The 16,054-nt window shown below is 41.2% G+C and overlaps 1 protein-coding gene across 2 annotated transcripts in view; it reads right to left on the bottom strand.

The window, feature by feature from the left end:
• CNTNAP5 (contactin associated protein family member 5) overlaps window positions 1–16,054 on the bottom strand; it is a 984,962-nt gene that overhangs the window by 158,979 nt on the left and 809,929 nt on the right. For both annotated transcript variants that reach the window (XM_061135035.1, XM_061135036.1), the window contains exons 15-16: window positions 11,707–11,834; window positions 11,371–11,541 (exon numbers count right to left, since the gene is read on the bottom strand). In XM_061135035.1, coding sequence (XP_060991018.1) covers window positions 11,371–11,541; window positions 11,707–11,834 — 299 coding nt within the window. The remainder of the gene's footprint in view (window positions 1–11,370; window positions 11,542–11,706; window positions 11,835–16,054) is intronic.

Below are 16,054 nucleotides of genomic sequence, written 5' to 3'. Positions count from 1 at the left end.
TGGTGGTGGTGATGATGACACGGGTGGTGATGATGGTTGGAAGGACAGTAGGGATGGTCATCCTGGTGAGGATGGTGATGGTGATGATGACACGGGTGGTGATGATGGTTGGAAGGACAGTGGGGATGGTCATCCTGGTGAGGGTGGTGGTGGTGATGATGACACGGGTGGTGATGATGGTTGGAAGGACAGTGGAGATGGTCATCCTGGTGAGGGTGGTGGTGGTGATGATGACACGGGTGGTGATGATGGTTGGAAGGACAGTGGGGATGGTCATCCTGGTGAGGGTGGTGGTGGTGATGATGACATGGGTGGTGATGATGGTTGGAAGGACAGTGGGGATGGTCATCCTGGTGAGGGTGGTGGTGGTGATGAAGACACGGGTGGTGATGATGGTTGGAAGGACAGTGGGGATGGTCATCCTGGTGAGGGTGGTGGTGGTGATGATGACACGGGTGGTGATGATGGTTGGAAGGACAGTAGGGATGGTCATCCTGGTGAGGATGGTGATGGTGATGATGACACGGGTGGTGATGATGGTTGGAAGGACAGTGGGGATGGTCATCCTGGTGAGGGTGGTGGTGATGATGACACGGGTGGTGATGATGGTTGGAAGGACAGTGGGGATGGTCATCCTGGTGAGGGTGGTGGTGGTGATGATGACACGGGTGGTGATGATGGTTGGAAGGACAGTGGGGATTGTCATCCTGGTGAGGGTGGTCATGGTGATGAAGACACGGGTGATGATGATGGTTGGAAGGACAGTGGGGATGGTCATCCTGGTGAGGGTGGTGGTGGTGATGATGACACGGGTGGTGATGATGGTTGGAAGGACAGTGGGGATGGTCATCCTGGTGAGGGTGGTGGTGGTGATGAAGACACGGGTGGTGATGATGGTTGGAAGGACAGTGGGGATGGTCATCCTGGTGAGGGTGGTGGTGATGATGACACGGGTGGTGATGATGGTTGGAAGGACAGTGGGGATGGTCATCCTGGTGAGGGTGGTGGTGGTGATGATGACACGGGTGGTGATGATGGTTGGAAGGACAGTGGGGATGGTCATCCTGGTGAGGGTGGTGGTGGTGATGATGACACGGGTGGTGATGATGGTTGGAAGGACAGTGGGGATGGTCATCCTGGTGAGGGTGGTGGTGGTGATGATGACACGGGTGGTGATGATGGTTGGAAGGACAGTGGGGATGGTCATCCTGGTGAGGGTGGTGATGGTGATGATGACACGGGTGGTGATGATGGTTGGAAGGACAGTGGGGATGGTCATCCTGGTGAGGGTGGTGGTGATGATGACACGGGTGGTGATGATGGTTGGAAGGACAGTGGGGATGGTCATCCTGGTGAGGGTGGTGGTGATGATGACACGGGTGGTGATGATGGTTGGAAGGACAGTGGGGATGGTCATCCTGGTGAGGGTGGTGGTGGTGATGATGACACGGGTGGTGATGATGGTTGGAAGGACAGTGGGGATGGTCATCCTGGTGAGGGTGGTGGTGGTGATGATGACACGGGTGGTGATGATGGTTGGAAGGACAGTGGGGATGGTCATCCTGGTGAGGGTGGTGGTGATGATGACACGGGTGGTGATGATGGTTGGAAGGACAGTGGGGATGGTCATCCTGGTGAGGGTGGTGGTGATGATGACACGGGCGGTGATGATGGTTGGAAGGACAGTGGGGATGGCCATCCTGGTGAGGGTGGTGGTGATGATGACACGGGTGGTGATGATGGTTGGAAGGACAGTGGGGATGGTCATCCTGGTGAGGGTGGTGATGGTGATGATGACACGGGTGGTGATGATGGTTGGAAGGACAGTGGGGATGGTCATCCTGGTGAGGGTGGTGGTGGTGATGATGACACGGGTGGTGATGATGGTTGGAAGGACAGTGGGGATGGTCATCCTGGTGAGGATGGTGGTGGTGATGATGACACGGGTGGTGATGATGGTTGGAAGGACAGTGGGGATGGTCGTCCTGGTGAGGGTGGTGATGGTGATGAAGATACTATCACCTCTGAAAAACAAAAAGAAGCAGCAGCAGCGCAGCACATGCAATGAACTCCGCTGAGCACTTTCTAAGCACTGACCACAGATGCTCTCATCTTAATCCTCAGAACAACTCTATGAAAAAAGTATCATTTTTTTAATTTTATTTTTCCATTTATTTTTATTAGTTGGAGGCTAATTACTTTACAATATTGTAGTGGTTTTTGCCATACATTGACATGAATCAGCCATGGATTTACATTTGTTCCCCGTCCCGATCCCCCCTCCCACCTCCTACTCCATTTTTAATTTCCACTATATGGGTAAAAAAATGAAAGTAGAAATAATTTGCTCAAAGATTCCTCAGCAATTAGAATTTTCATCATTTTTCTCTAATTTAGTATATCTTCTTGTATTTTCTGTTATTATGAAAAAATCTACATCTCAAGGATGTAGAGAAGCAAATAATAAATTGAATTTGAGGGGAAGACAGCCCCCTTTCAGGAACAGAAGCCTTCATATTCCAGACCTTCCTTTCTTCTCAGAACCTTTTGATGGTCCCCCCTTTTTTATTCCCGAAATAGGACAATAATAGTTATTGTTACCAACATGATTCTTCAACCCAGATCAATGGTCTTTGCCTCATAAACCTATGCATTAAATGAAACAGAACTGAAGGGAGCAAATCTGATTCAACCATGAAAAGATTAAATAGGAACAAAGTTGCCCCCTTGGGCCATTTCCTGTTTCTTATCAGGCCACCAGTGCCACCTTGAGGGTCTGCTCATCCAGAGACCAAATAAGCAATTACTGAGAGGGTGAAGATACATGCATTTCTCTTTTTTCTTTTCTTTTTTTTTTCTGATTTTATTTATTTATTTATTTTTATTAGTTGGAGGCTAATTACTTCACAACATTTCAGTGCATTACACTGAGAGGGTGAAGATACATGCATTTCTCTTTAAAAACACAGGTAAGGAATGGTGAGACTGATGGGGGCGCTACTAAAGGTTTTGCTAAAAGCCTTTCTGCAAAGCTGGCCATGTGGATATTAAGCTCCACACAGACAGCACGTCTTTGTGGAGGGCTGATTGCACTGCTGTCTGCCCTCCACCCCCGCCGTCCTCAGCTCCACGTTATGTTTCCAGACTGTGCTTATCTCTACTCCAACATTTATCCCTCTGGTGTATAATGATCTGTTTATGGTCTGTCTCCCAGCTAGTCTGCAAACTCTAGATGAATACCTCATTTATTAGAAAACCAGAACCTAGGACTGGGCCTTGTACACAGGAAGCTCTCATCAAACCAACGTTTCACTCATTAAAATGTTACACTGCACGTTCTACATCCAACTTAGCGATTTTCTTTTCTTTTTTTTTAAATTTTACATCAAGATATTAGGTCCTTAAAAAACTTCTAAAATTATTATTAAACTTTATTCAAGTCACTACTAAAGATCAACTATGTTCACCTCATTCCTAGAACTAGGGAAGAGTCAGTGAAATGCAATAATAATAACCAACATTTACTGAGTTCCTACCATGATCCAGGCACTCTGCTAAGCGTTTTTCATTAATCAACTCACTACAATCCTATGAGAAAGGAGGGAACTGATCCACAGATAGCTGAGAAATTACTCCAACCCAGAGTTGGCAGAGTTGGTATTTAAATCCCGGTGATGTGTCTCTGGAGCTCACTTTTTAACCCACTTGTCCTGTGACAAATCTTCCATCCTCAAAACCTATGCAAGCCCTACCTGGGCAGTCAAATCTGGATATAAATCAGTATAATATAGGTTCCTCAAAAAAACTGAGTGAAATAAAAAAGTAAATACATGGTGATACATCCAACATGGGCTAGTGATTTGGTGGAGTGGACACTTGAGACCAACGTGAACTAGCTCTTCTTTTCTAGGGGGATGGACACAGCCCAGTGGCCCAAGATGGGAAAGCTGGTGGCCCTGTGGCAGCATCACCTCTGTCATTAATTTACCTTCCTGCCTCTCCCTCTCCCAAGAGGCTGACAAATACCCTCCCTCATTATTTATACCGTATGGTTCAAGACAAAGTTAAGGAGTTACTTGAGTCTTTGCGTGGGTTTTTTTCACCAAACCAAGCTGTGCTAAGCAGAGACGAATGAAACAAAGTGAGCTCATGGTGTACTTGAAAGAAGACTGGCAAGAAGGGGCATGTCAAGTTGAGGAAAGTACCATAAGCATGAGCGATTGAATACCGAGTTCCCCTAGGTGATTAGAAGAACCTTCTAAAGATTCTGTACAAAGCCCTTGCTTCCTTGAACTGTGACACCATCTCTGTGTCCTCAGACCCATTAAAATCAGGCATGTGAGACATCTCAGGGACCATAATGGAATAAAGATGCAAGGCCTTACTATAGTCTATTGATCTCTCTGACCTCCCATGTATTCACCTCTAAAATGACAGTCATAAATGAACTATTGTTACTTTTTTTGAGGCATGGACTCTCTGAGGATCTGATGACAAACTTACATCTAGAAAAAAAAAAAAGCACATACAATTTTGCATTCAGTTGTAAAACTTGCTGAATGTCCTATGCTTCAAAACAAGAAAGAAAATAAAGATATTTTCTTGATTTCTAACATTCTTGGGCCTTGAGGTAGTTTTGCAAAGCAGAATAAGGAGTTGTTCAAATGAACAGAGAATTGAATCCTGGATTCGGAATCTTACTAGGTGACTCTGGGTGAGTTATTTACCAACTCAAGACTTACTATCCTCATCTGCATTTTGGACTAGGAGTCAAACAATGCAAAACATAGTATCTTGATGATTATACATATGATAATTTGAAAGCAAAATTAAATAATGAATATAAAGCATTTAGTACTATGGCAGAAAGTGAAGAAGAACTAAAACGCCTCTTGATGAAAGTGAAAGAGGAGAGTGAAAAAGTTTGCTTAAAGCTTAACATTCAGAAAACTAAGATCATGGCATCCTGTCCCATCACTTCATGGGAAATAGATGGGGAAACAGTGGAAACAGTGTGAGACTTTATTTTGGGGGGGCTCCAAAATCACTGCAGATGGTGACTGCAGCCATGAAATTAAAAGACACTTACTCCTTAGAAGGAAAGTCATGACCAACCTAGATAGCATATTAAAAAGCAGAGACATTACTTTGCCAACAAAGGTCCATCTAGTCAAGACTATGGTTTTTCCAGTTGTCATGTATGGATGTGAGAGTTGGACCATAAAGAAAGCTGAGTGCCGAAGAATTGATGCTTTTGAACTGTGGAGTTGGAGAAGACTCTTGAGAGTCCCGTGGACTGCAAGGAGATCCAACCAGTCCGTCCTAAAGGAGATCAGTCCTGGCTGTTCACTAGAAGGACTGATGCTGAAGCTGAAACTCCAATACTTTGGCCACCTCATGCGAAGAGCTGACTCATTTGAAAAGACCCCAATGCTGGGAGGGATTGGGGGCAGGAGGAGAAGGGGATGACAGAGGATGAGATGGCTGGATGGCATCACCAGCTCGATGGACATGGGTTTGAGTAAACTCCGGGAGTTGGTGATGGACAGGGAGGCCTGGCGTGCTGCAATTGATGGGGTCGCAAAGACTTGGGCACGACTGAGCGACTGAAATGAACTGAACTGAACTGAACTGAACACTTGTTCACTGCTGAATTTAACCAGAAATAAAGTACCCCACCAATTCTATAGTTAGTCACATGCCCTGGTAACAGTGAATTCCCATTCTTGTGTTTACCAGTTCAGAGTGAATTTTTCTTTTTAATTATAGTCAAATGTGTCTGATTGGCATATGGGTGCCACCAATTCCATCTTGCACAAATAAGCAATGAAGAGAGGAAGAACTTCCTCACAATTTAGATATCTAGAAACAGAAATTAGAATCCACACTGCATTATCAACAATAGTCTCTTTTCATGATGCCAGACTGTTCTCAACAGTCATTTTCTTCTGATCCCCTCATGCACCCCAAATATCTACTTTTACCCACACGGCAATTGTGAGGTAATTGTAAAAATAGCTATTATTTTTGTCTCATTTGAAGCAAATCCATTAAGACTTGAGGACATAAAGTATCTTGTGTTTCATAGAGTACAGACTAATCTCAAGGTTACAAAATAAAAATGTCTTTAGTTGGAAGTGACCCAGAAGATAATAGCTTGAGAATTTTATGCAAACTTGTTCAATGTTCAACAATTTGGACATATCGATTTTGAAAATTTCTGTTCAGATAGTTACACAGTAACATTCCTTTGGGAGGAGAGAGAAATCCACTCTGAGAAATCTACTATGAAGGCTACTTTCTTTCTAAGAAGTTGACCTGTAGAAGAATCTCTGTAATGAAAATTCCATCTATATAAAAAATATAGTGGAGGTTTCCCTGCCGGTCCAGTGTCTAAGACTCTCCACTCCCAATGCACAGGGCTGGGTTAGATCCTTGGTCAGGGAACTAAGATCCCTCCTGCTGCAGCTAAGAGTTTGTAGGGCTCAGCTAACAACCCCCATGTTGCCACGAAGATCCCACATGTGGAAACTGACACCTGTTACAGCCAAATAAATAAATAAATGAGAAAAGCTTCTTACTTGAGAAAGGATTCTCAAAGCACAAGAAGCTCATAGCCTAGCAGAAGGAGGACATTAAAAAAAAAAAAAAAAGACATAAGATGAACGCAGCTGTTAGTAAGAAATGAAAGATCCGCCCCCCCCCCCCCCCATGCTTGTTTGTTTTCCTCTTAAATTTATTGATTGATTGATTTTGGCTAAGTCAGGTCTCCACTGCTGTGAGCGGGCTTTCTTTAGTTGCAGCGAGCCTGGGGGTTGCTCTCTAGTTGCAGTCTGCAGGCTTCTCGTTGTGGCAGCTTCCTTTGTTGCGGAGCACAGGGCTGGGCCCGTGGGCTTCAGTGGTCGCGGCTCTCAGCTCTAGAGCGCAGGCCCAGTAGCTGTGGTTACACAGAACTAGCTGGCCCGCTGCGTACGGGATCTTCTCGGACCAGAGACTGAACCCATCTGCCCTGGATCGGCAGGCAGGTTCTTAGCCACTGGACCATCTGGTAAGTCCTGTTTTTCCTTTCAAATAATAATCATAAAACAAGATATTTTGAAAAATATGAGGCTTTGTACTTTGAAAAAGTTTACATAAAATCTTAGTTTGAAAAACACATGTTCTCTGATCTGGTGAAATGTGTACACCAAACAATGACATCACTGGATTTTAAATTTCAATCAGATTTAATATCATTTGCATTTAAAATAGTTTTGTACGAAGCCACAGTCATCAAGACAGTATGGTACTGGCACAAAGACAGAAATATAGATCAATGGAACAGAATAGAAAGCCCAGAGATAAATCCACGAACCTATGGACACCTTATCTTTGACAAAGGAGGCAAGGATATACAATGGAAAAAAGACAACCTCTTTAACAAGTGGTGCTGGGAAAACTGGTCAACCACTTGTAAAAGAATGAAACTAGAACACTTTCTAACACCATACACAAAAATAAACTCAAAATGGATTAAAGATCTAAATGTAAGACCAGAAACTATAAAACTCCTAGAGGAGAACATAGGCAAAACACTCTCCGACATGAATCACAGCAGGATCCTCTATGACCCACCTCCCAGAATATTGGAAATAAAAGCAAAACTAAACAAATGGGACCTAATGAAACTTAAAAGCTTTTGCACTACAAAGGAAACTATAAGTAAGGTGAAAAGACAGCCCTCAGATTGGGAGAAAATAATAGCAAATGAAGCAACAGACAAAGGATTAATCTCAAAAATATACAAGCAACTCCTGCAGCTCAATTCCAGAAAAATAAATGACCCAATCAAAAAATGGGCCAAAGAACTAAACAGACATTTCTCCAAAGAAGACATACAGATGGCTAACAAACACATGAAAAGATGCTCAACATCACTCATTATTAGAGAAATGCAAATCAAAACCACAATGAGGTACCATTACACGCCAGTCAGGATGGCTGCTATCCAAAAGTCTACAAGCAATAAATGCTGGAGAGGGTGTGGAGAAAAGGGAACCCTCTTCCACTGTTGGTGGGAATGCAAACTAGTACAGCTGCTATGGAAAACAGTGTGGAGATTTCTTAAAAAACTGGAAATAGAACTGCCATATGACCCAGCAATCCCACTTCTGGGCATACACACTGAGGAAACCAGATCTGAAAGAGACACGTGCACCCCAATGTTCATCGCAGCACTGTTTATAATAGCCAGGACATGGAAGCAACCTAGATGCCCATCAGCAGACGAATGGATAAGGAAGCTGTGGTACATATACACCATGGAATATTACTCAGCCATTAAAAAGAATTCATTTGAACCAGTCCTAATGAGATGGATGAAGCTGGAGCCCCTTATACAGAGTGAAGTAAGCCAGAAAGATGAAGAACATTACAGCATACTGACACATGTATATGGAATTTAGAAAGGTGATAACGATAACCCTATATGCAAAACAGAAAAAGAGACACAGAAATACAGAACAGACTTTTGAACTTTGTGGGAGAATGTGAGGGTGGGATATTTCAAAAGAACAGCATGTATACTATCTATGGTGAAACAGATCACCAGCCCAGGTGGGATGCATGAGACAAGTGCTCGGGCCTGGTGCACTGGGAAGACCCAGAGGAATCGGGTGGACAGGGAGGTGGGAGGGGGGGTCGGGATGGGGAATACGAGTAAATCTATGGCTGATTCATATCAATGTATGACAAAACCCACTGGAAAAAAAAATAATAATAATAAAAATAAATAAAAAAAATAAATAAATAAAATAGTTTTGTACAATATAATAGTAAAAGAAAAAGCATAAGAAAGAATCACCTAAAAGACAAAATATAGTACCAGAAAGTACAAACAAATCGGACATTGAAATGTAATTAATACTAAATCATAGCTCATTACCTTGTGATAATATGCCATAACATTTGCTGCTGCTTTAATGAATCGAAAGGCCTTAGGGCTTGATTTTTATTGAATTTACATTGAGGTTATTATATCCATATTATTAAATGTTTGGCACTCAACTCCACATATTTAGAACTTGCCCAAGGTAGATATGAGGGATCTTATTTCGCACTAAAGCCACAAGAGCTTCCTCCCATTAACAGCCTAAATCACTGGAGTAAAAGGAGGTTAAAACTACCAATTAGAGAGATCCTTTTTTTGTATTGTGCCGTAACTGCAGAAGAAACACTTAGCTGTGTCATGCTTTGCAGGAGACTTGTACAGACAGCTCAGTTATCTTTTCCAGCCAGCACTTTTGTATCCTTCTCTGGAGTGCTCAAATTTCTAAGTTTCTGTTGCTAAGATATTACTTAAGCTTCCAAGGGTATTTCATATAGTCATATTACTACTGTAATACAGTCAATTGCATCAATCAAACCCAAGAAAACATCCATTTGGATCCAGATAAATGAGACGCCTAATGAAAAGCACACGCCTCCCCAGTCATGACTTTAATAAGGGCAAGACAGTGGAAGCAGTCCAACTTGTGTATGAGAAAAAGGGGGGCACACTTAAGGCAGAGAGTCAGGGAACTATAGCAAGAGCAACTAAAGATGTGTTTCCCGTATTGCCACACACCAGTGATTCCAAATCACGCCAGCGGTAAAATGTTCCTCCACCAAGAAAAAGTCTCTAACAAATGCTGATGGTGATATTGCTTTTTAGTAATGTGTATGTAAGGTTCAAATAGTATATTCCCTACCATTTAATACATATTATATTCAAGAGGAAAGTTAATAGAGAGAACTCCTGACTTACTATTGGCTCCTGAACAAGCAGACTAAAATATGTGTTTGTTTTTAAGAATAAGAACTCAAGTTTTGACTTTCTGTGTTTACAGTTACTGTACCATCACTGTTTAACTTAGCTCTGCTGTTGAAACAGGGGACATATAGTATCAGGGACTGAGGACACAAACTGCACCTGAAGAGCGCTTGTGTTAATCTTTCAGTCATGCCTGACTCTTTGCAACCCCATGGACTGTAGTCCACCAGGCTCCTATGTCCATGGAATTCTCCAGCAAGAATACTGGAATGGGTTGCCATTCCCTTCTCCGGGGGATCTTCCCAACCCGGGATTGAACCTGGGTCTCCTGCTTTGCAGGTGGATTCCTTACAGTCTGAGCCGCCAGGGAAGTCCAAGAGAGCTTAAGTTATTCCCAGTCCTTAGGAACTATGTAAGGCTTTACCAAATGGAATAGTGACCCATGATGAATTTTCCAATACAAGTACTTTAGTGAATAGGTTTGTTAATTTTGGAGATATTTGAAATTGCTAGCATCAATGGTGAAAAAATAGAAAGCATTGCAGTTTCTGAAATTTATTATAAAATGGAATTTTTATGAATCTCTATCAAACTTAGCCTCATGTTTAAAATCAATCTTTCCTAAAATGTATATATCTACTGCTTAATGTGGAACATATTTTAAGTTTAAAATTAATAAAAAGTACCCTTTGATCAGTATAAGAGAAGATGAATGGATAAATCTCTTTATGCTCTCCTTTGAACAGGAACATGCAAAGAAAATTAATTTTGATGCAATCACTCACAAATTTGCCATAAGTCAAGCCTAAGAAACAGAAATTTTAGTGTTACTACTATTCCTGTGACAGATCAATACGTAGATATTTTCCTTTTTATATAAAAAATTAATTAAGGTGATTAAAAATATTGTATTGTCTTTTTTCTACTGGAATTTTTTATTGGCATGATTACATATAAAATTTCATTAATAGAACATTTCTCCATCTGCAGTTCTATTGCCTTTCATTTAACTTCATGATTATTTCTGAATATATTTTGTTTATAGGAAATGGAATGTTAAAAAATGATCCACATCCCGACATAAAATTCACTAGATACACCCCTGTTCATGGTAAAGTGGTAGAGAAACAATGAAAATTCTGATTGTGTAGGCACATACTCCTGATGATGGGAAATAAGTCAGGAAACACTTTGCGGAGCAAAGGTATAGCAACAAAGTTGACCCTAAGTATAAACAGAATGCAGAACACTAGTGTTCTCAGCATTCCATAGACATTGTAGTGGTGTGAAAACAAAAAATATGTAATAAATGCCCATGGAGCAGATAAAGAACGCTGTAAACAAATATCTATGGGAATTTGGGGAATGCACTATTTTGAAAAGAGAATGACTCTTGAAATACTGTTAGGTAATAATAAAACAAAAAGTATAAGAAGAAACTAGAAATTACCCTTGCTAACCTGAAAGATACTCAGGGATATTAACTTGATGGTTGAAATAGACACCAGTTGCTTGTGGAAAAGACAAGATTAAAACTTCTGTTGATCAGTTACATTACATTCATAAATGACAAAACTTACAGCTTATTTCCAGTCGGATGAAATCTTTAATGCCAAGGTTTTCTAGGAAAACTCCAGATAAAGCCGTGGTTTTAAAAAAGAAGGAAATGTCAGCACTGAATTCCGCGTGGAAGGTAGGAAAGTGGAGGTAAGAGGCTTCTGTATAAAATGATACGGCATTCCAAAAGTGTCCTGCAAGTGAAAAAGAAATCCTTAAGCATGGAACAGGTTACAGGAAAGCACTGGGTGTGTGGACAACTTTCAGGACTGGGGGCACTGCAGGGAAAAAGGATAAGGGAATAAAACATCTTGAGCTTATGTAAGGAGAGAGAAAGCATCTTTCAGTTTAGTACTCACGGTCGCCATAGCAACGCAAGGGACCAATTCTCCAAGCTGCTTCTGAGTTTGTTCTGTCCGTATCAGTGATAACTATCTGAGTGACAGGCAAGTGGTCTTTGAAGGAAAGAAAACCAGTATCATTTGTCCTGCAAAACATAAATTTAGGGAAAAAAGAGGAGAAAATGTGGATAAACTAGGGATTCTTTACCAAGCCTCCTTTTTTCAAAAGTGATTTGGGTAGTTGCGACAAGGTGAGGGCAGAGGAGACAAACAGGAGGCCTTTCATCTACGCGTCAAAGTCTGGGATGCCAATCACAAAATCCACGGCCAGTTTCCAAAAACACGTAGATTTCACACCTTCCTTAAGTCTTTCCAGAAACGTAGATAGCCTGCAGAGCTCGTTGCTGCTTTTCGTAGCTTAAGAGCACCCCACCTGCCCAACGCGGCACTGAGAGAACGTGAAACATCGCCTCTCTTACGAGGACGAGATCAGCTACCTCAGTAGCAAATCTGAAATAGGCATCACAGAGCCTCCTGAAATCACTCCAAGGACTTGTTTCAGCCACCTGCCAACAGGTTTTAATCAGCTTAGGATGTTTCTATCACCTTTTAACTCTAGGTGGTTTGTTGCTTTTCATTTTTCTCTTCTGTGTTTTAGAGATTTTGGTCGTTAATGACTCTGGCTTTGTCTCTGTTAATTATGCAACTAGGAAACTGCTTAATCAGCCTTTGACAAGAAAATTAAAAATGAATGGGGTTAAGCTATACACGAACCCCCCCTTTTTTTTTTGAGTTGTGACTTTGGATGAATGGCAAGGACATACCATTTAACTGATAGTAAAAAAAAATGTAGGTAAGAAACTGGCATTGAATAAATATGCAGCTATTTAGAGCCAGAAATATACTAGGGAGTCAGTAATACCCTTATGCAATGGGTACTGTTATTTCCATCACAAATGAGGAAACTGAGGCTCAGAGATATGGGATAACTTGCCTATGGTCACATGGCAAAAGGTCAGAGGTCTAGTCACTTAGAGTATGTCTCAACGTTAAATTTAACAAGTATACATCATTAATACATGTTAATATGAAATGAATTGAATCTTATGAGGCAGTTTGAAAATTACACATGGGTGGGCTGAACTCCCCACCCACATAGACTCAGTTAAGCACGAGCTGGATCATCTTGTCTGTACCTGAGAAATGGGAAGCAGAACACCACTGCCACAATGATGAAGGAAAAGTATATGATGCAATAGTTCTTTTTTTTTTTTTTTATAAGAGCACAAAGGAGCAAATTAATAGTGGTCCTCTTTCTGTAGTTACAAATAATTCAACACAACTGTCAAAACATTCAAAATCAAAGTTGTCTTTCATCACCATTCACATATTATTTATAGCTCTGAGTCTAGAGACAAAGAAAATAATGTGTCTAGTTATGCATTGGGGAAGTACCACAAGGATCACATAGTGTGATGTAGCGCTTTAAGAATAAAGCTTTAAAAGCAGGATCTGAAACCCCAGATCCTGTTTCCAGCTGTGCTACTTTGGGCAAATCATTTTATTTCTAAGACTCCACAGTATCCTCAGTTGAAAAACGGAAGTAATGTCTATATCACAGAGTTACAGCAAGAATTAAATGAGATGGTATAGTCACTTAGCATGGTACCTGATCTATGGTAAATGCTCAAAAATAGCAGTGTTAACACTCATTTGAGTTCTCATCTTCGTCCCCAAATCACTTTGCAGCCTGAGGCAAGTCAATTCATCTTTTCATACACCTAGTTACAATTCTGTCTTGGAGATCTCCATACTACACAGAATGTTGTGGAAAATTAAATGTTAATATTAGGCATCCAACTCCTGAGAGTTGTAGAAAAATGCACTAATTCACTTTGGTTATAAACAAATCAAATAGTTACCTGTACATATACTGTTATGGACTTCCCTGGTGGCTCAGACGGTAAAGCGTCTGCCTACAATGCGGGAGACCTGGGTTCCATCCCTGGGTTGGGAAGATCCTCTGGAGCAGGAAATGGCAACCCACTCCAGTACTCTTGCCTGAAAAGTCCCATGGATGGAAGAGCCTGGTAGTCTACAGTCCATGGGGTCACAAAGAGTCAGACACAATTGAGCGACTTCACTTTCTTCATATACTGTTATATGTCTAATCACCCAAAACGTAAAGAAATGAACTGTTATCTGCAATTTTAGTTTCTGTATTTAGAAGCCAATCAGAGGGTCTGGAATAAGGCTTTTGTGTCTATTTGAAAGCACATCTATGAATGTGAGACAGACAGTATAAAATTTGAATCTTCATGTTCCACTATTTTTTCTAGGAGATATTACAAAGCAAATTTCAAGTGACCAAAGTAGAATAAAGACCAAACCCATATAGTCTCCTGGAGAAACTTAAATTTAAACTCTGTAGGATCTTATTTCTCCACGTTTGTCTTTTTCTTTTTCTTTTTCATCCTCAAGGTGGAAATGGTAGATTCTGGAGTCTGCCGATCAATGTCAACCACTGCTTCCCTCATATGCTATGGCATCTTTTCTACATCAATTTGATGTCCTTCTATCAAAGTGTTGGAATATACAAAATCACTCTAAGAATAAAAATCTCTTTCAAATAACAGAGAAAAAGAACTTCATAAACTCAAATAACTACAGGGGCAAAAATAATAATAGAAATGAGTGAAGCCACATATATGTTATGATAAGTGGAACCTGACACACAGCTTCAGTATCAGGCAGGAGAAAGAGAGAGAAGGAGAGGAAGACTGGGGTAAAGATGGTGTTCTGTCTTCACAAGGTGGTTACGGCCACTTCTAACAGGTGATCATGCTCTTCACAAATGTAAGACCAGTGGGCCAGACTGGAATATCAGTATAAAACTACTCAATTTTTAAATCTTAAAAATGGATTTAAATTTTTTAAAAAACAAAACAACAAAAAAAGTACGGTAGTAACCCACACTGCACTGGCCAATAAGACAGGTGAGGGGGGGTCTTGCAAACTGCTTAGGCATCAAAGGACTTTGCAAATTTATTCATGCACTTAGGGTCCCACTGAGAATAACACTGGATTTAATTCAATGTGTGAATGACAAGACTGATTAAAACACTTCAAAGAATTAATGTGTAGAATATTTGGGGAGATGGCATAAAAATGATACACATTATGGTGTACCTATTAATAGACAGGAAGTCTGCAGCTGCAGAATTGATGTTCTACAAACAAAGTTGTTTTTCTTTGGCTTTTGAGAAGAGCTTGTCTTCTCAAGGGCAAACACTTTACAGACTTTGTCTTTCTTTGGAACAACATACAAGACTCTTCCCAAAGGGTGCTTATGCACTTTTTAAGTACAGAAATTATTTTGTTGCAGTGGGAAGACATTACAATTAGGCCAGAGGGCACAGGTTAATTCCATGTGCCTCAGCACACTGTATGATGTCATGAGGTCACTGGGGGACTCAATTTCCTATCTCTTTAGTTCAGTCACTCATTTGTGTCCAACACTTTGCAACCCCATAGACTGCAGCACACCAGGCTTCCCTGTCCATCACCAACTCCCAGAGCTTACACAAACTCATGCCCATTGAATCGGTGATGCCATCCAGCCATCTCAGCCTCTGTTGTCCCCTTCTCCTCCTGCCTTCAATCTTTCCCAGCATCAGGGTCTTCTCAAATGAGTCAGTTCTTCACATCAGGTGGCCAAACTACTGGAGTTTCAGCTTCAGCATCAGTCCTTCCAATGAATATTCAGGACTGATTTCTTTTAGGATGGACTGGTTGGATCTTCTTGCTAACCCTAATCTCTTAAATGGGGATAATAATACTAATTTGATATTGTTGTAAAAAGTCAAAGTAGATAATGTATATAAAAGTTAACAAGTCAACTATTGCATAATAGGTATTCAATAAATAGCTACTGAAATTCCCAGTCATGTTTGAAATAAAAATGTTGGCAGGGAGTTTGGGAGAGAATGGATGCATATATATGTAGGGCTGAGTCCCTTTGCTATACACTGGAAACTATTGCAACATTGTTTGTTAATCAGCTACACCCAAATACAAAATTTAAAAATTTTAAAACACAAAGAATTTTAAAGGGGAAATAAAAGGAGCCCCACAGCTGGCATGACTGAGCAGGCCAGTCAGAGGTCCCAGCTATGGAAGCTCAAAGGGCACAAAGAATATACTAGAGACACGTTCTTTACGTCTATAGACTTTCCAGGTAGTTTGGTATGTCGTGGTAATCTCCAGGCAGGAACAGAGATACAGAGGTAGAGAATGGACATGCGGCCTCAGGGAGGGGACAGGGAAGACGAGATGAAGGGGGAGATTACGGCTGGCATGTTTACAC

Source organism: Dama dama, chromosome 33 (genome assembly GCF_033118175.1).
Source record: "Dama dama isolate Ldn47 chromosome 33, ASM3311817v1, whole genome shotgun sequence".
Taxonomy (NCBI): Eukaryota; Metazoa; Chordata; class Mammalia; order Artiodactyla; family Cervidae; genus Dama; species Dama dama.
Note: the sequence above shows the minus strand (reverse complement) of the source record. Positions and strands in the feature narration are given on the sequence as shown.